Here is a 23,586-nt window from a genome sequence, read left to right on the forward strand (position 1 = left end):
GTAATCCATAGTGTTATACAGTTATTTTGTAAAAGATTATTTTAAAAAAATGATGTAATAGAGCTTTCAAATATATACCTACTACCTAATTACTGTAAATTGAATAATAAGTTTTATGTGTGGTGTTTAGTGATCGTTAATTAATGATTATTTGGAAATCGTGAGATGCAGCCTGGTGTGACGAAGGTTTAGAAAAACATTTTCTTTATCGGGCCAACGTTTCGATCTTTATTGAGATCATCTTCAGGGCCTGGGATTTATAAACATTGTTTAAATTACACAAATGCATGTAAGATGTGAAAAAATGAATTTATACATGGTAGAAATTTTAGACTCAATCAAAGTATTTGTATTCACTCAAAGTGTTTTCACAGTAAACAAACACTTTGAGCGAGTACAAATACTGCTCAAAAATGAATAGGAATATAGCCAATTTTGTAGCCTTTATTTGCAATATTCCAATTGCATTAAATTTTATTAGAAATTAGTTTTTTTTTACTGAAGAGTGCTTTCTAATTAAGAGATTTAGAAAAATAAAATAAAAGGAGGTAATTCCATAGTTTTATTTATTGAATATAGTAATTTTTTTTTAAATTAATACCTTCTATAATGTCCTCTATCGGCTAAAACCTCTGTGCACCTGTTAGGCATACCACTCCATTGATGTTGCAGCAGTGCCCTCAGTTGTTGCTGGTCAACTGGCTATGGATGGTGGTCGAAAAACCTTCTATGCAATGCATCCCACATGTGCTCAATGAGATTGAAGTCTGGAGACAATGGGAGTAGGGGCAGATGGGAAATTGCCAGGTTTTTAAACATTGGTTAGGTTATAAACATTTGTAAACATTGATGAACAACTCTGCCCCTATTAGGTCTGGCATTGCCATCCAAAAATCGATAAAACCTGCCAATGAGATCCCTGGTTTGAGAGGTGTATTCCTTGATAATTTCTTCAACTATATATAGTCCAGTTCATTCTCCAGTGTAAATCCCAGCCCAGACCATTACTATAGAGACAGAAACGCGAATCAACAGTAAAAATAACAGCATTTCAATTGGTGTTCCCTTCTAGGTGCTTGCTGTACCATATTCGGGGATGGTTAGGGCTGATGTATTTCGGCTTAGGTAGCCCTATGCACGCGGCATACGGTTTGATGCTTAATGCAGACCCAATCACTTGGAATGGGCAAGTGGGGAGCGAGGTTGTCTTGGGCCTTCAGGGCTGAGCTGCCTCAAAACCGATGCTGAGGCAGTAACACCATTCTGTCGTATCTGGAGATGCATCAGCTCTCATCTTGAGAATCAAAACGTCAGATAAGGCCGAATAGGCTAGGTGTGGACGTTAAAGATCCTCATTGTCCTTTTAAGGACGACTGAGTATATGGGAAAGCGTGTACCATATTCTCCTTAGTTACTGGTGGCAGGCTGTTGCTAAAGGTTGTCTCAAAGGGGCATACGTTGTGAGGCCAACTCCCCACAAACTATTACGAATACTTTGGTTGATGAAGGCTTTGCCAAACCATTTTGTACTTCATTTAGGATCTGGCGGGCACCATGGAAAGAAAGGGTTCTGTCTCGCAGCAATGGCAATATTTCTGTCCTCCCTTAGCGTCGTAAAGCGCTGAGATCCACTATCAGGCCTCCTATTGGCATTTCCAGTCCCTCAGAATCGTTCTAAAGCCTGGGAAACCATGCTCTGAGAAAATCAACTTCCTCTGCGATATCCACTTGCCGGTGACCTCCATGACTTATTCTCGCAATAATATTGTGAACTTCTTGTTCGTGATGTCTTTCCTTGTTTTAAGAGAATACAACTGAATTAGAATGAAGAAAATACGAGAATAGGTGTTTGTTTACAAAATGAATAATCTTCATGTTTACTATTCTTAAGTAAATCCATTATTAAAAATGTGGATTAACATTTGTTTGTTTTGGGTGTGTATTTTCTATTTTGTTTTATCTAACTGACAAGAATATATTGGTTAATTTAATTAAAATTAATAGAATAAGAATAAATTACAAATATCCCTATTCACTTTTGAGCAGTCGATAATTGGGATGATGAAGAATATTGATCACAAACTGAATATCACAGAAATAGTGATAACTTTGAAACGACTTTGCCAAACCTAATTCTAAATTTAATAACAATTTGGTAAAAGGCTCCTACAAACGTAATGTTCATCTGCAAACAGTCCACTAAGTGATAATTTTAATGGGGTTTAAAAAGATTCTAAATAGTGTTGGAGCCAACACAGAAACTGGGGAACACCCACTCCAATATTCCCTAGAAACAACTGAACTTTTAAGTATCTGTGTATAAAATGTTCTACCTGATTCTTTTAAGGTGTGATATATCTAGGAAAACACAATAAACCAATTTGGCTTATAAGACCTCGTTGAGATTTTTTCTCCAACAGTATTACTGAGGAATTTATTCAATCTGCTCCAACAAAATAATTACATATCATTTAACAAAATCATTTTCATTCTTTAGAACTAAAAATCAATAATCATTTTTACAAATGAACTGATAGCACAATAACTAGCTCAGAAATTACTCAGAAACAAGAAAACAAAGTAAACATAATTGAAATGTGTCAACAAATTAAGTTAAAAACATGCTGTTTAATAAATAAAGTTCAAAAAATGTTTCAAATATTAATTAACTAAAATTTCAAGTGATGCTGGCCATGCTTTTCCCAGAAGAACAACTGCACTTTTCAACTTACTTTTTTATTCCATTGACCATGAAATTCAATTATTTAAAAATTATTTTTTTAAGGGATATTAAAAAATAAAATAAATAAAATCATTTTATTAATATCTTTACAACATACCATAAAAAACATATGTTTAAACTTATACTAAGCTCTATGATATCAGTAGGTTGACAACAATAACAACATTCATTAGTTATTTAATCATGGGAAAAATTATGTATACATCACAGGAGTACGATCACAGTGTCATATATTTGCGATCTAAAGACATTAAAATAGCACAAGGTGCTGTTTACAATTTTGAAACAAATCTAGCACTAGAAACATCGAGATAGGTTTAAAAATATGTGTTAATTACATTGTAATAAGTAATCAAATATTTCTAACCCTTTGACTAGATTGAATTGACAGTATTTAAGGCACAATATTTTTTTCTCAAATTTATTTGACTATTTAATAAGAGAATAATGTACAAAATTAACAATTATAAAAATACTTCAATTAAGAATTTAAAAAATTGAGTTTTAACAATATCACTGATGTTATTAAAGGTGATCAGTCGTAAAAAAAATAAAAATAAAAAATTGTACGTTAAAAATATACGAAGTCATAATCCTGTAACCAGAACTTCTTCTTCGCCTTTTTCATTTATGCAGTATAAGATCGCTGCCAAGACGATGTTGACCCTTCTGTCGAGGGCTTCAAAGTGCTCTTTGGTCAAAACCGGGCTGAGCGGGCTCGACGAGAGCAACACTTCAAGCCAATTGCTGAGCTGTCCGTCTCGTAGTGATGCTAGGACCGACACAAATTCTTCTCTTATCCTAGAAATTTACCGGATTATGTTTTATAAATATGAGGTAGTTTTATTCACATTACCTGCAACACTGGTAGAGAGGGGCCAATGTGTCGATGAAATCAACATGAGGATTACCAAAGCTAGAAAATTATTAATATTTTAAATTTTTATTTTATTTATTTACTTTTTTAATTTATTTATTGTGGCTTTTGTTTCTGTGGCAATCAGCTCACAGGATCTGTATTATTGAGAGTATCAGGCGACAATGCAAAAACAGCCAAGGAGTCCACTACCCCAGGGAAAACCTGAGCCGCCCAACAATTGATGGAAAAGGTTCCCATTTTTTTTACAATTTTTTTTTTTATGATGTTTGAACATTATCAATTTATTTAAATAGTTCAATGCGCAAGTAGCCCTATCAAATAAGCGGTTTGACAACTTTTGGCAAAATTTGTTTCGTCTAAATTCAGTTTTTGCTGTGATATTGAGGTTTGTTGAAAAATTTTCTTTTTACCTTTTCCCATTGTCGATAAGTAAAGCTTTGCTGCCTTTTGCTTCAAACATTTCATAGTGATGCCTATCCCCGTTGCCGATGAGAAAATCAAAAACTGATATTTCAATCAAATCTAAAATCTTATCTTCGTCCTTGTACATCTTTGATTTTCTAATTACTGAACAGTAGTCTGTGTAAAGCTCCCAGCTGAAAATTTGAAAACAAAAATCTTGTTAAAATCAAAGTGCACCGCGTACCTAAATCGTACATTACGTAGCAAACGAGGATGTGTAGCTTCTCTGCCAGGGGTGTCGTAGTCGAACGAGTTTCCAGTGTTCGGGCAGCCACAATGTCACAGATCCTTCTAATAAGGCTCCATCTGCGCAAACTCCATCAGTTGGTTTACAATATAAGCAAACCCCATAAAAGCATGTATTACTACCTGAAAAAATCATATTAAGAAAATCTGTGGTAAAATTATAATGAAAATGTGCTATAATAACCGTTTTTATAAAATGTTCGACTGAGATCGTATGTTGCTACAGGCAAGATATCCTCTTTGAGATTTACTATTCTTCCACTGACTATCGGGGCCCTGTTTAGGCCAAGCAGCCTGGCCAAGTGGAAAGCTGCAATTTCTCCATTGTGACGGTCTTTCCCAGCATATGGTTTTCCAAGGATCACTTTGTCCCTTTCGTACCATTTTGGCTTGAAGAGAACCTTCTGACCTTTCTCATACATAAGAAGGAGCTTCAGTTGTGAACCTTTTGAAGTTATATTGGCCGATAGGATTTTACCAGTTTCCAATGCCCTTAGGACATGAGGTAAAAGAGTTGACGATTTTGGCGCTATCTGGGTTGGTGTTACCCACTAAAAATCAATACATTATATTGTATTGATTTTTACTTACATTCATATTTCATATTTACAAAAATGAAAAGCAGAGTTTAGTTACATTGGCTGCAGCCTGCCAAAGGTTGACTCTAGGCGGTAGACTCCGGTTTATAAGTAAAGTTGAAAAATTGTGGTATGTCGTTGAATACTTTTGAGTGAAAAATAGAGATACACGACTCAGCGTAGCTTCAATGTTTTTCATTGCTTGAAATGAAGTGTTCTGCATGTACAGTGCAGAATTTTCATACTGTCCATTTCCAACTGCCTGCAGCTTTTTGTGAACTTCCTAAAATCAAAATATTTCTGATTAAAACTTAAAAATTCATAGAAAAATTACCACTACCACTACACTTAAAACGGCTTATAAAGACGTCTGATCTAACAGTAAGGATATTCTATTAAGGTCAGATTAACAAAGTAAATAAGAAAAGCAGCTGGCATCCATTATATTCTTATAGATCAAGAGCAAAACTTATTGCAAACTTTGGTTGTTTTTGAACATTTTGGTCTGCCTATCCTCACTCAGCCAGTGAGATGCATTTTGCCCTCATCCCTTCGGCCACTGAAGATGATGAAGATACACATCTGACATATTAAACCAGCAATGGCTAAGCCGTAATAATCAAAAACAACCAAAATACAGTTATAAATAAAAAAAACTAACTGAAACTCAAGCTACATTCCATCTATTATGGTAGTAACGAGGTAGTGCATTACCAAAAAAGATACCAAGTGTGACATTTCCTCTTGAGGTCGGATAAAGATTAATTAATTGAAAAAAGTTATATGGTCAATCGGACCACAAACTCTAATGGATTTAATAAGTAAAATTAAATATATCTTCACTAAACTCTCCGTGGCCATTTCATTTGTTGCCGAGAATCGAATATATTACATGATATTTGAAAAATGGCAAAAAGGAGGGAAAATTCAAAAGGTGGGTTGAGATGGGAAATCAAGAGTGGATCGAAGTCACGTTAGCTCAAATGGTAGAGCAGCGGCGTATTTAGCCGAAGGTCATGGGTTCGAATCCCACTCGTGACACTGACTTTTTTATCTCAACCAATACCTTACACAAATAATTCATTGAAAAAAGTTATTTGGTCAATCGGACCACGAACTCTAATGGATTGTTTACCAAGTTCATTTACATCATACTATGTGTATGTTTGACAGTGTAATCAATGAGTCAGACATCTTGAAGAGTGAGGTTCAATGAGCCCTAAGAAGCATTGTTTAACGAGGACAGTATACCAGCAGGAGACGACAGTACACCAGCTGAACTGTGAAAATCTTGCAACCATCACATTGGAAAAAAATTAACTTATTTCCCCATATAAAAAAGGGAATCACCAAAGAATGTTCAAATAATCAACATTGGCACTAATTTCACATGCCAGTAAGGTAATCCTTAAGACACTCCAGCAATTTATAGAGTGAGAACAAGCTGGATTTAGAAAAGAGAGAGGTACTTGAGACCAAACTGCCGCTGAATAATGGAGAAAGTCAGGGAGTTTCTGAAAAACGTCTACACTATGTTCTTGGTGGTATGGAGATACCAAATCATCTTTTCATCTCCTGATGAATCTGTATAAAGACCAGTAGCAACAGTAAGAACAGAGCATAGAACAATGGACTGGTTTAAGATTGGGAAAGGAATACAGCAAGGTTGTATGCTCTCACCCAACCTATTCAATCTACACACAGAACACATATGCTGTGCTTGAGGAATCCAAGACTGGGGTTAAAATTGCATTAATAACATAAGAAACATTAACAATCTCAGCTAGTACTTTGTTGGCTGAAAGTGGAGAGGAGCTGAGGATCATTATGACAAAGGTGAAAGAAGAAAGTGTAAAAGCTAGGATGCAGTTAAACCTCAAAAAAACCAAGATTATGGCAAAAAGCTTAATTGATAACTCACGAATACTCTAGATGGAAAAGCAAGTTCAATTGTTACTGCCAAACTTTTGACCTATTTTAAGGTCATCATTGGGGCAAAACAACTTTATATATGTCTTCAAATGACATAATTAAGATTTTTACAAACCATTTTAAATTTCTTTGAAGACCAACTCATTCCCAAATAGTTGGTCACAAGACTGTGATGATAATTTAATATGATTGATAACTGACAAATAGAGGAGAAAAAGTGGAGGCAGTGATAGACTTGGTGTTTTTAGGCACAAAGATTACTGCAGATGCTGACTGAAAATCAGAAGTCTACTTCTTGGTAGGAGAGCAATGGAAAATCTTGATACAATAGTTAAGAACAGGGATATAACACTGTATCTAAAGCGATGATATTCCCAGTAGTAAATTACAGCTGTGAGAGTTTGACCATAAGGAAAGCTGAAGAAAGGAAGATGGTTTTGAACTGTGGTGTCGGAGGAAAATTCTAAAGTGCCTTAGACTGCAAGAAGATCAAACCAGTCCATACTCTAGGAAATAAAGCCCACTCTCTTGAGGGAATGGTATTAAGGCAAAACTGAAGTACCTTGGCCAAATATAGAGAAGTCAGAATACCCTGGAGAAGAAGCTGATGCTAAGGAAAGTGGAAGGCAAAAGAAAGAATGGTTGACCTAAGGCAAGATGGATGATATTCTGAGGGTGACGGACTCAACCATAGAGGAACAGGGGATGGTGACGCCTGGTCCATGAAGTCATGAAGACTTGGAAGTGATGAATAAACAACATGTTTATGTTGGTCCTCCATGAAGTCCATAATAACTCAATGGTGGACTCGAACTTGCCAGCTGAATGTGGGAGATCCTCCAGGGGGTCCTTTCCAAGTGACCAGTGAATCACTCTAAGATTGTAAAGAGGCAGGATGACTCAGGATAAGAGGTTGCCATCAAAACTCTCCACCGGTTGCCAGTTGGCACATGCCTCGAGCAGGATATCGATGCCGCCAGTGAGGCTGGAGTATTTTTCTAGACCTTGCCAGTATGAGACTGTGGGTGCATCGGATTTGGTGGCAAAGTGCAAAAATATAGGGTATTGAAGAAAGCGCTCACAGAGCTACACCACAAAAATTTCTTTAAAGCAATGAGCATAGTATTGAGGGCAATATGAAGCATACTTGAGCATACTAAGAAGACAGCGCTTCTTCCTCACTCTCCATAGCCTATGCTCTCGTATGAACAGAAAGAGCAACTTTGTAAATACTCGTCGAATGAATTCTGCTGTTGAGTATAATACCTGCATGCTACGAGGTGCTACTAGGATGACGGTACAAGAATGGACCTATGGTGCAGGAAATTTTGGGGTGAGTGACCTGCACCAAAGGATGCGACTACCAAAGCCTTGTCTTTTGACTTCTTTTTATCGTGTTAAACAATCCTATAATTAAATTTAAATAAAAAAATCCTACCTCGTTCTGAGGTATTTTCTTTCCGTCGTAGGCTAGCGAGTACAAAAGATGCAAGTTGAATATCACAACGACGCCCAAGCCTGCTAAAATGCATTTGTAACGTTTTGCGATTTTCTCAATCATGGAAACTTTACGAAAAGAATAAAATCTTAAAAATTGTCAGTTTCCAATGTATTTTTTCCCACTTTTGTTTGTCTTTTGAAATGTAACCAGCACCTGCGAATACAACCTTTAAAATCAACTCTGTTAGGGGATGTCAATAAAGACAATTTTAGAACAGCGTTTTAAATTTTAATGGTTGGCTGGGTGACGGCATTTTAATTATTTAAAACTCCTGTCCATTTTCCTTGGCAAATTTATTTAAATTCGACCCGTTTGTCTTTTTTTTTTCTATTAGAAAAATATTTTAGTTTTGATACATACATTTGTTTAAAGCATGTTTTTAATACGAATTTATTTTTGCATAATAGATTAAAGAATTAGAAGCTAGATGTTTAAAAGATAAGATTATATTTTCGGTTTAAAAATAAATTCTGGTAAATAGTTCTAAAAAAAAATTTGTTTTAATTTTTTTTTTAAATTACATGATAATTAGTAATTGAAATGAAAGTATAGTTATATTTTTAATTATGATTTTCTATGTGTTTTTAAATGAATGTATCATTGAATGGGTAAAATTCAGTATAAATAGAGAGGATTCCATTAGAAGTTTCGGCAACACTGTCCCCAATGGCAGTCGACGGCTGTTCGCCGCTGTCCGACTACTACTGTTAGTCTAAGTTTATTTTATTTTTATTTTTTTTTAGATGAAAGTTTTGTGGGGATCGTTTTCCTAGATGACCCCGACAGACCGGGCCCGTTAAACGGATCGGCTAGCGGCACTGAAAAAAAGGCCGCCCTCTTGAGTTTTTCGTTTTTTATTTTTTTTTTTCAAGACCGTGAAAATGTCTTCTGAGTACGAGGAGATCGAGACATGGGAGGACGAACTGAAGAACATACAGAACGTGATACACCTGACGAGAGAGAACATCGACGCTCTGAACGCAAAGTTTGCCGGGTTGCAGCACCCTCCGCCGATGTACCTCTCGGAATACCAGGAGCTGACTAGTAAGCTGCATGAGCTGGAAGTGAAGGAGCAGCACCTCAACGAGATGATCACGTACCAGAAAGGGCTGTTGGACGGCGATTACGACCTTTTCGCCCTGTCCAACAGCGACCGGGGCCACCGCCAGAGCATCCAGCCTTCGCTGAAGAGCGTCGTCCGGGCCCACCTGCCAAACCAGCAGAGGACGAGCGTCCAGGTGAAACCGCGGCAGACGGTGCGCGACGCCCTCGCCAAAGCCATGAAGTTGAGGAATCTGACGACGGAGATGTGCGTCGTCTATGCTGTGAACAGTGACTTGCAGATAGCATGGGATGCGGACCTGTCCTCGATGGACATCGATGAAATAAGAGTAGAGATCATAGACAAGTTCCCTGTCACGACTAGTATATCTCATAATTTTGTGAGAAAAACGTTTTTCTCTTTAGTGTTTTGTGAGTGCTGTAGACGGTTGTTGTTCCAAGGTTTTTACTGTCGAACGTGCGGTTATCGCTTCCACCAGCGTTGCGCCGGTGGTGTGCCGGCGCTGTGCCAACAAGTAAGAATGATTGACAATTACTATCAGATGCTTCTTGCGCAGACGCCTGAGACTTCTTCTGCAGGGATACTGCAAATGCCTTCGGATTATGGCATGGCAAGGACCACCACCAGGAGGCCTCCGAGGTCTCTCGGTCACGGAGAACGGTCCAGCTCGGCTCCCAACGTATGCTACAACACGGTCAGCCTAGGCCACAACGATGTCAACTATGACGAACTGGCAGGGCTCACTGGTATGGTGCCTGCTTTGGCGAGTAACAGACTACCTCATTCACAAAGTGCACAGGCGTCGCCGACCAACGCCCTCAGGCCGTGGAGGCCCCGGGCGAGGTCTGCCGATGAGAGCGCCAACAAAAAGATAAGCAAAGACGGACCGCGCGAATCTATAGAAGACTGGGAAATACCTAATGATGAAATTCTGACTGGGCAGCGTATCGGGTCTGGATCGTTTGGGACCGTTTACAAAGGGCACTGGCATGGCTCAGTCGCGATAAAGACTCTCAACGTGCGGGATCCTACAACGGCTCAACTGCAAGCCTTCAAAAACGAAGTGGCCGTTCTTAGAAAGACAAGGCATGTAAATATTCTTCTCTTCATGGGGTACGTTAGTAAGCCTCAGCTGTCGATTGTCACTCAGTGGTGCGAGGGCTCGAGCATCTATAGGCATCTCCACGTTCAGGAAGCCAAATTTTCGTTGCTAGAAACATTAGACATAGCGAGACAGACCGCGCAAGGTATGGACTATTTACACGCGAAGAGCATAATACACAGGGATCTCAAGAGCAACAACATATTTCTACACGATATGGTCGTGAAGATAGGAGACTTTGGGCTAGCCACCGTCAAATCCAGATGGTCCGGAGGTAAACAGTTTCAACAACCATCTGGTTCTATATTGTGGATGGCCCCTGAGGTCATACGTATGCAAGAAGACAGCCCTTACAGTTTCCAATCCGATGTGTATGCATATGGTGTCGTTTTGTACGAATTACTCTCAAACCAGCTGCCATACAGTCATATTAACAATAAAGATCAAATCTTGTTCATGGTGGGACGCGGTTACCTGAGGCCCGACCTGAACAACCTGACCGCAGAAACGCCCAAAGCCCTTAGAAGACTTTTAGAAGATTGTATAAAATTTAAAAGAGAAGATCGTCCTTTATTCCGTCAGATCCTCGCCTCTTTAGAAAGCCTTTTGACCTCGTTGCCCAAAATACACAGATCAACATCGGAACCTCTACTCAACCGGACACCGCTGCACTCCGATGATCTTTGCTACGTCTGTGCCTCTCCGAAGACTCCGGTCAACACCCAGTTCGGATCGTTTCCCTTTTATCCAGTCGGAGGTATTTAATTAAGACTACTGATATATGTATATATACATATATATTTTGAGCCATTTTATTAAAGTGCCGACTCCTTTAAATAATCGAGTTTGTAAGTATGGTTTTGAATTTATGACTTTAAAATAGAACTTTTTATTTATTTAAGTAATTAATTAAATATTATTAAAAAAAGGCATTTTTTCTCTTTAGAATTCAAATGCCTCACTAAATAGGATGAATTTAGACAAAAAAAGAAGAAAAAATGGAAAGATGGCATATTTTAAATACCTAGATCACACTCATAAACTGTATATTTATAACAATATATAATTACTAAAGTTATTTAAACAATTATTTGCTTAATTTAATAATATAAAAAAACAGATGGCCACATATTGAGTATAATATTACCTAAACGTTAATATGAAATTATTAAATTTAAAAAAAACCTTTATAATGTGTAAAATTGTACAGTGTATTTAAAAGAAGAAAAAAGAGGAAAAAATTGTGGAATATAAAACAAAAAATTGTGTGGTAAAAATTGCAAGCAATAATTGTGTGGTCTGTATTATGTACCTGGTATTGTATTTGTTGTTTTATAGGCATAGAATTTTTTTCAGTTATTTTAAAATTAGCTACGATCACCCAGTTCTGAAACACCGTAAGATCAGTGATTGAAGGTGGTATATTGTTTATTGTTTAATTAATTTAATTGTTTCTCCTTGTTCTTTTTTTATATTTTTTTCTCACTGTAATTGAAGAATTTCTAGGTATGAATTATCGTATTCAAAAATTGTACATTTTGTGTATAACAATTCCCCGATGTTGACAAGTTCTTCGTTTGTATTTTTTGTCGTGCCAACGATCGAGAAGAGCCAGAATTCGTATGGTGTCACTGTATTAATTATTGTATAGTTGAATGGTTTATCTGAATTATTTGTTCTAATTGGGAGGGGGGAGGGGAGATAAACGAAACTATGTATTTGTTTTAACACAATTTATTTGGAGAATAAAAAGTAATTAAAAAATTATATTATAAAAAAAGAAATGTATTTAATTGTAAGTATTACCCTATTATTTATACCAATCCTATTGTTTGCCTCAAATAAAACTAAGGCTGTTTTAATGTTTATTTATTTATTTTTTTAATGCAGTCTCCATTTGTATTCGAAACAAATACTGCTTACAAATTTTTTTTCTTTATACTACATTCTCCTTAAGTCAAATGGAAGACAAAAAATTAGACTATTTTGTCTAGATAACGGTGTCGTTCTGATGTGATGTATTTGATTGTTTAAAGTAAAAAAACACTGTTCCACACAAAAAAGTGATGCACTCTGAAACTGATTTATTTTTTTAATTTGACAATGTTTTGTCCACATAGGCTTTTACTACTTTAAAAACGATTTAACGAGTATAATTAGATGAAAAGTATTGTTTTCATTGTGGATTCCGAGGCAAAACCACATAATTCTTAATTTTATTAAAAAATCTCCACAATGTAAATCATCAACAAGGACATTTAATCCTTTCACTATTGTGTTGGTGGAACAAATAGCTACTAAGGAAATGCCCATAATCAGCTAGCGGGTTGCCTGTGCCGTTGCACTCATTGAGGATGAAAGAAATCAGCATTGTGCTGCAAGTTTTAGATTTGCCTTGTCAGGCATTCAGCAGTACCAGGAGACCGAAAAAGGTGTATTCGGAGACCAGGATTGGAACGTATACGAGAGTTGAGGAACCAGCTGACCAATTTATCAGATTTCACACACTGAGACATCGTTTTTCCACTGCTTCTGAAACTTCTCAGACTTCAAACTATGTAGGATGTGTTTAGCGCTGAAACAGTAAGGAGAGAAGGCCAGCAATGGGTCTGACACCATAGACCATCGTTGGGACCGCTTAATTTGCAATGGAACAAAAATTGTAATAAAGGAATGTTGTTTTCAGACGGGTTCCAGTTTTCTCTCCATTTGCTACATGGATTTATCGAGCAGCTGTACAGCCAATGCAACATTGCTGGAAGAGGGTCGTTCGGAGGCGGTTCAGATATGGTGTTGAGTGGAATCTCTTCGAAGGCAAAGACAGAGTTACACATTTTTAACAAGCTGTCACTTAATGCGGAAATCTACATGACAGAAATTCTTGAGGAATATGTGTTGCTATTTACTACTGTTATTACTGAGCTAATTTTGATTATATAAGGCCAACTGTCGCCAACAGTGTTATGCAGTACTTTCAAGATGATGAATATTTACACTAAGAAGGCCAGCCCATGTTCCTGATTTGAACCCATTGAGTTCTTTTGGGTCGTGTTTGGACATTGGGTAAAATGAAGAAATAACCCTCTTACAAACCTTAGTGAGCTGAGTCGTTAGTCGAGATTTGGGATGAAATTCATCAAGAAGCGGTTAAAGGCTTAATTATGAGCATGTAGAGATTAGTGTTTAATAAGAACTAATATAACCATATTTTAAAAAAAAATTAAAGTTACGTTTTATGTTAATATACAAGTATTTTTCACACTAATCAAAACATTTAATTAATACCTGAATTATAAAAAATATCGGTGTCAATATTGCTGAATAGGCAAGTACATACAGTAAATTTCAAAGTGAGCCACTTTTTTGTGCATGTGAATGTGAAGTAGAGTTGACCTACTCTAGGAAAGAGGTAGTTCGGTGGACTATGAAAACTTGTAATTGGATTTATAGAAATATAACTGGGAAGAATATAGGCCTACTTTCAGTACATAAGGAGCTTGAGGTGCCATATAGATTTTGAGTTCAATACATAATATTATACTTTCGTCCTTTTTACCAAAATATTATACCTATTTCTATAAAAAGTTAGTACAAGGAGAAATGACTAGGGCCATTGTATTTTCCATAGGCAGAGAATTTTAAATATATTTACAAAAAGTACTAAATTAGCATAATTAAACAGTGGAGAAAAGTTTAAGAAACCCACTTACAATAAAATAAATGCTATATAGCAGTCTGAATTTATCCATGGTTGGTGTTAAAATGTTGGAACTCATAAAAAACCAAGATCAGCCGTGGTTCTAGAAGCTAGAATAATACTCTAAGAGTCTATATATTTAGTATGATTCCAGCTCTTAAAAGCCCTGAAGCATACAGAAAAATAATTAAATTGCAAGGCTGACTCAGTGAGTTCTGTGTTTTAACACCAAGCCTATGTATAGAAAGGAAAGAAAAAACAAAGGGCAAAGAAGAAGATATTGTATAAGATAGTCTAATTGACAAAATGGCGAAGTGACTCAAGTCCAGAGGAACACGCATAAAAATTCACTGTACAAGATTCCAGGTGCACTTTTGGAAAAAATGGCTTCAGTCTTGCCCTTCTATCCTGAAATTTGAAAATGAAAATAGCAAAATTTGAGGGCATGTACAAATGATCTTCATTTTATGCCAGAATAACTTTTAAAAATTTGTCAAGAATGAAGAAGTGAAAAGGCCAAATTGTACAACAACTTTATTGCACTTTTTAAAAACGAAGAATTATTGAAAAATAATTTTTAAACATTAGCTAAAAATTAAATTGTGTAAATAAGGTATGTTTTATATTTCAATCTAACATAACTTCTTAGCAGGTTTTTCTGAAAATCAGAAACAGATAGCATCTACATGTAATGAATGTTTAAAAAAAGAGAATAAAATAGTTAATCCGTGTTTTTTTATACAACTTATGTACAGTCGGTTAAGAAAAAAAGCCTTATAAAAAATCTTCCTTCATGGGTTGGTTGATCTCTTTGACCATCTTGAACCTGTTTAGAATCTTCTGCAACGTCTCCTCAGGAAGCGCGTTGGCCGAATACCAGAATGGGCTTTCAGCTACGCCAGCCCACTCAGGTTGTAGGTAAAATACATTGTTTCTCTTTTTCATACTTTCAGGGCTGAAATGTTGATAAAATTAAGTACAACTTAATATAATTAATTTTTTTTAAAATTACCATCTTGACAAGTAGAAATTATAAAGCATAACTGGACACCTCCCTGGGTTATTCTTATTTTCATACTGTTCATAAACTCTTTTCTTCTTCGGGTTTGCATCTGAAAAACAGATTATTAATTAATTGTTTGAATTGGACTTAATTAAATAAAACGTACCTAGAGTTGATTGTGCTGGAGTGTACCTAAGATAGGTGATTTTGCCGTCGCTCGTTCTGCTCGAATGAGGCACTAGCGTCGGGCTGGCACATCTCTTTTCGTGTATAGAGATTTGTGAAAAAGAAAGCTGCATATGCTCTTCGACAGTCTATAAAAAGTTCAATTAGTAATGTTAACAAAAAAATTGATTTAATCAACTTACCATTAAATTGAAGTGTTTTGTATTAAAATAAATAAGTGCTGTGAGAAGGCTGTAGGGGGAATGTGCTCCTAAATGTCTGCCTTCCCATAAATGCTCCTCTTCCACCCTCGTAATTACATTTTCCTCTGAAAATAAAACTGTCTTTAAACATGTATAAAGCTTTAATTAATAAACTTACGTTTTGGATAGAGCGTGAGGAATTTTTTTGCCTCTTCGTTCAACGTGTCTGTAAACGTGATGCAGCTCAAATCGCAGAATATATCATCAATTCGGCCGCTTTCAAACAGGTAATATTGTATTCCGAGCATGAGATACAGTTTGGCATCTGGTAAGTAGTCTGATCCGTTTGCCATTCTAGCTTCCTTCAAGAACAGCGTAAGTGATGCGTTGAGTTCTTCTGGCATCATTGATAACAAATCCGTTTTTACTTGTTTACCCTCTTTGCCCAGTTCAATCTCTTTATTCCAATTTCTGGCAAAACGCGTCCAAGCATTGACTCCGAGTGTAAACTGAAATGGGCAATTTATAATATATAAACAAAAACAAATAATAAATAAAATTTACTTTGAGAGCCATTTGTGCATCTGGTTTTTCATAATCCCCACTGTGGCGCCTCTTGGAAGGCTCATTGGGAGAGTCGCTGCTCCTCTTTTTCCCCCTTTCCTCTGAATTCTCCAGTGAGTTATCCAGGGTGTCTTCGAGATCGGACGCCATCTTCAGGGCCATCTGAAGCATGTCGTCGCCAAAGGTGTTGCTGCCCTCCATCACTTCATCCGAAATAAAGCTGCTCTCTGGATTTGACGGCTGTTGGGTATTCGGCTCCTGGTTGTCCGGCAAGGTCGGTGTGACAGGATCATCAGCATCCTTTTTCTCCCCAGCGACCATTTCGGCCATCATTAAAATTTCCGCCTCAAATGGATCGCTTGGCATCTTCTCCTGTATCCTCTTTAAAAAAAAAAAAAAAAAAAAAAAAAAAAAAAAAAAAAAAAAAAAAAAAAAAAAAAAAAAAAAAAAAAAAAAAAAAAAAAAAAAAAAATTTCACAGGCAATAAATACATAAACAGGCTTACCTTTATATCTTCGAATATCTGTTTAGAATTATTTCTCGTCGTTGGAATGAATATCGGTACGGGTACCGGAATAGGAACAGGTAGGACAGTCGGAACTGGAATGCTGTACATCGCCATTGGCACTGGCACATATATAGGAACAGGTACTGGTACCATGCCTCTTAATATACAGCAGTCATGATCTATTTCTGTATCATTGTCATCTATAGAGAAACAAATTAGGCATAAGTAAAACTTTTTTCCTTGTTTAACAAAGAAATTGGTTTACCTGTCTGAGTCCCTCTCCGATTAATATTTGGCCTACAGGAAACCCCCTTGGTAACCGTGATCACGCGGGATTGCGTCATTTTGTTCTTGATAGGGATTGGTGGTCTAGGCTTGACCAGTACATTGACAATCTGGTTCTTAAGTTGCCCTGCTGTTGCCTGGACGAGGCCAGGGGTTTTCACAGTTAATCCCGCCTGATTCGTTTTTATGACCTAAATATACATATATATTTTTTTTTAAATTATAATTTGAAAAAAGATTCAATTAAATCTGAAAATTACCAGGGGTGGCGGTCCTATCTTTTTCGTGTTATCCTTCTGCATACCTACAATTCTTGGAGCTGAAATTTTTACATTTTAAAAACCTTCATTAATTTTTGTAACAACTGATTAAAATATAAAAATAAAAAAAACTAACTCGTAGATTTTCGACTGAATTGACCCATTTTCTGCTTGTCGACTAAAGTAAAAAAAAAGAAAGTAAGAATAAAATACATAAAGTTTTTACAAAAATGGGGGATCCATGCTGCTGAAGAGTTTATCTCAACCCTTTCTGGAAGGTCAGTGCTCCTTGTTCCCCAAGTATTATTGAGAGCATGATCACTCTCATCCCTACCTTTATACAGGTACTTAGAGTGTGGTATCACTCCCCTCTCTTCACTTTTAGATTTCAGTTCACAGAAACAGGGTACTGTTTAAGTTATTATTTTTAGCGGAAGTGAGAAAGGGAAATTTAGAAAATATCATGTTTAAGCAATGTTTCAGTCTAAAAGTAAAGATATTAGAGTTTGATATTATGCTCGCAGTAACTGAGTAGAGGGAAGGGATGAGCTTGATGGCACTCTTTCAATACCTTACTGGAGGAAGTAAAAGAGTGTTGTTATCATCTCACCATCCTCAAAGGGTTAATCAGTTTTTAATTTTATTTCCTTCGCTGTCATGATTTTGTATGGTTTGGACGACATTTTAATTTTTTATATCTAACTCATACCTGCATTGGTGGGATGAGGGTTGACTTTTAGAAATTTTTTCCCCTTCTTACTCAGGTTTGTGAACTCCTTGACACAATCGTACGAGCAGAAGTCCCTGAATGTCCCGTCGGACATGCTGAGCTGGAAGAGGCGGAGGTCGATCTTCTTGCACTGGGTGCACATTTGACTGGAAACAATTTGAGATTTAGACATTTCATGACCAAGTGTCGCTTGTGTGTATTCACCTTGATGCAGTGCCTGCTTGCAAAGATACACAGTAGAGGGTAAAGCAGTTCAAAGAACAGATGTACATGCTTACAAAAACTGGCGAGCTGTTTTGGTCACTGTTTAACGGGGAAACTTTCTTCTTTTGATGTATCATGTCAAAATTATACTTCTTCGCCTTAGAAAATAATATATATTTTTTGATTAGTTAAATGTTAGAGATTTTTATTACTGAGTTGCTTACTTTACACCACACGCAAGACATAATTTTTCTCTTAGACAAAATGTTTATATTCATACAATTATTGGAGCAGAACCTATATGGTATATTTTCTTGAAATATAACTATTTCTTTGATAAACTCCTTATCAAAATATTTTTTACACATATAGCAATGTCCTAAAAAAATTGAAAACAAGAACAGTTATGGTTTTTATTAATATAAATATACAAGGAGCCTTACCTATTTTTATTTGGTTTACAAACTTATATGCAGCCATGCATAAATCACTGCACAACAAAGTAGTTTTATCAACCATAAGAACTTCAACCATTACAATTTTTGTCTTCGCACAAACTGCACATTCTGCCGCTACTAATTTGAATTTGGATTTATTCATGACTAGCTCAAACTTATCCACACATTCTTTAGAGCAAAAGTCCTGTTGAAAAAAAATTATTAGAATAACAAATAATTCACTTACCCTAAAGTATACCTTTGAACTAGGCTGGACAGTGAATGTGGAATTTTCATCCGTGATTGATACATTCACCTGACAGTAGCAGCACGTTTTAATGTTTTTCTTGTACACATCGAGGCAGCTCACTTTGCAAAACTGTTTTATCTCGTTTCCGAAGCGCACGCAGTATTTGCCCATGGCTGCCGGTGATACTTTACTCTCACAGAATAAGCACTTGCTACATATGTTCTCCTGGTACTTGGCTAAGCATTCCTTATTGCAGAAGTCCATGACTTCCCAGGAGAGTACACCTTCACCCGTGATGGCACCGCAAGTCATGCATACCTGCTCGACATCAGTGAAGTCGGCATGGCTCAATGGTGCTGGTGATAACAGCTGCTCCTTGCTCAATTTTTCCATCCTACGGTATTCCTTGAGGCAACTGTCAGAGCATAAGTAGCACTCGAGGCCAGATATCATCAGCATCATATGACAAGAGGTGTACTGAAAATTATCAATAAAGTGCATTTTTTTGAGATTTTGACAAGCTTGCAGGACAAAAACTATACAGTGTTCTCATAGTTGAAGACAATCTTTTTAATTGTTTGATAGTTATTAATAACTTTATTTTTAGTTTTGCTGCAGTGAAATAGTTTTGATATACAATGATAAGGCTCAAAGGCTCATCCTCTTATCCAGATCACTTTATGTCAAGGAAAGAAATTGTTTGGCTGATAATTGTCGTCTCCACAACTCTGCATGTCATCTATTAAATCACAAATTTCTACCAATCCCAGACCTCCTGAGAGGTCAGAAAAGCTGAAGAGACTGAGGAATTCTCCTGGACAAAGCAGTACTGAGCTAAAAAGATTACCACTTTCACAAAATTTGCCACTCGATAAGAAGGGGGGGGAAGTAAGTAGGACAAACTGTAATGTCAGAACTCATGAAATCCATGACAACTCTCATGAATAATATTTTTGATAAAAAAACTGAGTTTACCAGCTACAAAAGAGGATTTGGCAATCTTGATGGAAGAAAAAAGGTGCAACAAGGAAAAACTTGTTTGAAATATATATATATATATATATATATATATTGGGTTGTCCGGAAAATAATGCAGGATTTTGGTATTAAACAAAAAAAAAGAAACTAGTTACTTTAAAGCAATGTTCTTTAATCAAAATAATTTCCCATACTCTCAATACATTTCTCCCAACGTGTTGGTAACTTATTAATTCCGTCTGAGTAGAATTCAGAATTTTTAGAATTGATAAAGTCAATAAATGCATTTTCCAGTTCCGTTTGATTTTTGAATATTATGTGTTGTAAGTAGTGGTCCAGGTGTCTAAAAAAATGGTAGTCAGTAGGCGAGAGGTCCGGAGAGTAGGGTGGGTGAGGCAAAGTTTCATAGCCAAGCTCCAATAATTTTTGTGACGTTACACGTGACACATGTGGTCGAGCGTTGTCATGCAACAAAATGGGCCCTTTCCGATTGACCAAAGAGGGCTTCATTACTGCCAATTTCTGATGCATGGTATTAATTTGGTTACAGTATGATTCAGCATTGATGGTTTCGCCAGGATTTAAGAAGCTGTAGTGTATTAAACCAAATGAAGCCCACCATACCGTAACCATTACCTTTTTTTGATGAGTTGGGGGCTTTGGAGCTTCTCCTTTGTCGAGCCACTGTCCAGAACGTCTAGTGTTATCGTAGAGAATCCACTTTTCGTCACATGTAACAATTCTGGCCAGAAATGGGTCATTTTTGTTTCGACAAAGAAGTGATGCACAAACATCAAAGCGCTGATTTTTTGGCGATCGTTTAATGAGTGTGGAACCCAATTTTCGAGTTTTTTCACTTTTCCAATCGCCTTGAGGTGGTCAGCGACGGTCGTTTTACTGACTTTGAGTTGCTCTGCAAGTTCTCGAACAGTTGTTTTGGGGTTTTCTTCCACCACTGATCGCAGAACATCATCATTAAGAGAGGAAGGCCTTCCACGACCTTCTTCATCTTCAAGGCTGAAATCTCCCTCCCGAAATTTTTTAAACCACCTTTGCACAGTGCACTCATTAACACAACCCTCGCCCCAGACTTGGTTAATGTTTCTAGCCGTTTGGGCTCCGCTTCGGCCGAGTTTAAACTCGTAAAAGAAAATCGTACGAAATTCTCGCTTTGACATTATAAGGATGACTGAATTATTTCCAAGTAGCGGAATGCTACAGAGGTAAACAAACAATATCATTTGGAAGAGGATTAATAAGTGTTGACATTCATACAAATGAGTAATCCTGTAAACGTAAACAGAATATTTTATATAGATTTTTTTTAATGAAAACTTAAAATCCTGCATTATTTTCCGGACAACCCAATATATATATATATATATCCATCTAATTATCATTAACGACATATCAATTTTTAATTCATATGTGAAATACTCACTCTGGCACATTGTAAACAATCTCGAAGACCCCCGCTTACAACTTTGCATTCAATCTGATGCTCCTCTAAATCTTTATTGGTATTATTTATTGAATTGGCCTGTCAACAATAATTAGTGTTACATACAAATAACTCTAAAATACAGAATTTTTTAAATACATGTATGCATTTAAGTATTAGTGTAAACTTACTATATTTTCAGATGCATGACTAGTCTCAGAACGGTTTTTGTCTTTTTCAATTACAGACTGATTTATGTCCTCTTCTTTATCACCAGTTATAATTACCTCGTCGTTTGTATTTTTATCGAAGTCAGCATTCTAATTATGTAAATAAAAAATGACATGATTTTTTTCAAAATGAATTTCCTCAAATTTACCTCTACTGTACAGGGCATTTTTACAACTCTGAGGAACTGCTGTGTCGGTTTTGCCTTGGTGGTCTCATCGCCAGAATCGCACAGGTCAATCGCCTCGATGTCTCCGTCATGGACCTCCATCGCCAGGTTCAAATCCGTCGTTTCATCGATAGGCTGTACATATTTAAAACCAAGGGAAAATGTAAATATTTGTGAACACTCTGAAGTGATTATTACAAAATTAATGCTTAACCTGTAGCTTTATCGTCTCTAACCCTCTGCCTATTCCTACAGATTTTAGCATTACAAAGTCTGCACTGGTCGGTCAGGATAATTGGAGACGATCAAACTACTTATTAACAAGTAATTTATGTAAGTTTATTTCAGTAAAAATGAATTAATAAAAAATTACATTGTTGTCAGGTTTCGACATTGACTGATCGGGCTGTTCTGCATCATTGTCATCTGAGTCTAATTGAATGATGTCTTCGCTTATAACGCTTGAAATCTTTATAGCGCATTCTTCCGCAATGTTCGCTGCCTCATCCAATCCGTTCGCCGGATCTGCGACACCGTTTAGCTCCAGGGGTTTTTCCATATTTATTTATTCACCCTGGAATTTTTTTTTAAAATTAATAATCTGTGAATTCTGAATCTTCCTGGTCTACCATTTCTAGGTCAGATCAGGCTGATAGAATATGGTCAGAGCCTCATTCAAGCTAAAGAGATCAAAAGTGATGGATTGTAACAGTTCATAGATAAAATAGAATTCTAACCTTTCACTCTGTTTCAAACAACAACACTAACTATGACCTACCATACAGAGTAAAAGATATCATAAGCCAAGAAAAATAAAACCTTTGATGGTAAATCCTAAACAGATAATTGAAGAAAAATCTAGTTTTGTTTACAAAGGTACCTTGTACAACATAACGTTGTATTATTAACTGTATTTGTATTACTATACATTATTTAAAGTATAAAGTCTGTTTACAGGTATCATTTCTCGTTTTCAACATTAATTTTTGTTCATGTACTGAACATTTCTCAGTTTAACACACATCCCTGTAATATAAGATTGTTTTCTATTATTTGTTTTTATTAATTTTGTTTAATGGAAATGTGTTTTGTTTGTTGGTTGAAGTGGTATGAAAATTCGACTTACAGTATTATCAGACGCCAACAGGACACGAACATGAGCTACTCTGCTATAAAACGATTCGAGTCACACTTTCCATCGTGAAATAAAACATAAAATGATCCTCGCATAATAAAAATTAAAATAAAAACAAAAAAGAAAATTCGAAAATGTTGATTGTAAACGTTAACAACAAAATATTGCCCGTCTCGAAGGCCGAACTGTTTACGGTTAAAACAGTGCTAACAGATATCATCGATTTCGTTTCGGCCACAATATACTTATTACCAATCGTTAATTAAAAATTAATTATCAACGGTTATGAAAGTGTGATTAATTTTTAACGATGCAAAAGATATTCAAAAAGGACGGAAAAGTTTGAATATATTCTATTTATCAGAGCTTTCCCAACCAATGGCGGGTTCCCAGTGTTGCCCGGAGGACTTAATAATATCCCTTTTTATTTTTTTGTTAGCCGAGGAGTAGCCCAGGGGATCAGTGTTTTTATACATTTTCCATTATATGTCCCGATGTTTCGGCTCTTTTTGAGACATTTTCAGTAATATAACAAAAAATTTTTATTAGAGGGTCGACAATTTAAATTGCTATGCAACTACATAATTATATATTTATTTTAATTAATTATTCTTTTTATCTCAACCACGTCTTTAGATAAAAAAATAATTACTATGGTCAATTATGACTGCTAAACATATATGTATTAATATATATTTATTATTAATTAATTATTAAATTATCATAAATTAATATAATCATAGATGCAAAGATATTACAATTATTGGACAGTTGAACATTTTTTATTTCAACAATGTTTAGATTTGATGTCATTAAAAGTGA

At 36.1% G+C, this 23,586-nt stretch overlaps 3 protein-coding genes across 4 annotated transcripts; 1 reads left to right on the plus strand and 2 right to left on the minus strand.

Moving 5' to 3' along the window:
* Window positions 1-2,803: 2,803 nt before the first annotated feature.
* LOC106668202 (glycosaminoglycan xylosylkinase-like) lies at window positions 2,804-8,515 on the minus strand. Its single transcript, XM_014396734.2, has 7 exons — window positions 8,280-8,515; window positions 4,968-5,192; window positions 4,516-4,882; window positions 4,286-4,454; window positions 4,034-4,219; window positions 3,600-3,659; window positions 2,804-3,544 (listed from the first exon to the last, which is right to left on the minus strand). The coding sequence occupies exons 1-7, from the start codon at window positions 8,400-8,402 to the stop codon at window positions 3,331-3,333; spliced, it is 1,344 nt and encodes a 447-aa protein (XP_014252220.1). The 5' UTR covers window positions 8,403-8,515; the 3' UTR covers window positions 2,804-3,330.
* Window positions 8,516-9,000: 485 nt separating this feature from the next.
* On the plus strand, window positions 9,001-12,375 carry LOC106668148 (raf homolog serine/threonine-protein kinase phl). The gene is made up of 2 exons (XM_014396633.2): window positions 9,001-11,355; window positions 11,454-12,375. The coding sequence occupies exon 1, from the start codon at window positions 9,224-9,226 to the stop codon at window positions 11,270-11,272; it is 2,049 nt and encodes a 682-aa protein (XP_014252119.1). The 5' UTR covers window positions 9,001-9,223; the 3' UTR covers window positions 11,273-11,355; window positions 11,454-12,375.
* Window positions 12,376-14,720: 2,345 nt separating this feature from the next.
* Window positions 14,721-23,086, minus strand: LOC106668147 (zinc finger MYM-type protein 3). 2 transcript variants are annotated; one of them, XM_014396631.2, is made up of 20 exons: window positions 22,756-23,086; window positions 22,003-22,203; window positions 21,612-21,764; window positions 21,424-21,552; window positions 21,233-21,331; window positions 18,823-19,290; window positions 18,570-18,768; window positions 18,351-18,505; window positions 18,127-18,284; window positions 17,902-18,068; window positions 17,329-17,370; window positions 17,193-17,251; window positions 16,913-17,123; window positions 16,645-16,847; window positions 16,140-16,520; window positions 15,754-16,084; window positions 15,576-15,700; window positions 15,374-15,521; window positions 15,217-15,316; window positions 14,721-15,159 (listed from the first exon to the last, which is right to left on the minus strand). In XM_014396631.2, the coding sequence occupies exons 2-20, from the start codon at window positions 22,186-22,188 to the stop codon at window positions 14,979-14,981; spliced, it is 3,495 nt and encodes a 1,164-aa protein (XP_014252117.1). In that variant the 5' UTR covers window positions 22,189-22,203; window positions 22,756-23,086; the 3' UTR covers window positions 14,721-14,978. The 2 variants fall into 2 exon arrangements, with proteins under 2 accessions (XP_014252117.1, XP_024086236.1); XM_024230468.1 differs by lacking the exons at window positions 22,003-22,203; window positions 22,756-23,086 and adding an exon at window positions 21,844-21,933.
* Between the last annotated feature and the right edge of the window lie 500 nt (window positions 23,087-23,586).

Source organism: Cimex lectularius, unplaced genomic scaffold (genome assembly GCF_000648675.2).
Source record: "Cimex lectularius strain Harlan isolate CLEC.00 unplaced genomic scaffold, Clec_2.1 scaffold55, whole genome shotgun sequence".
NCBI classification, from domain to species: Eukaryota; Metazoa; Arthropoda; class Insecta; order Hemiptera; family Cimicidae; genus Cimex; species Cimex lectularius.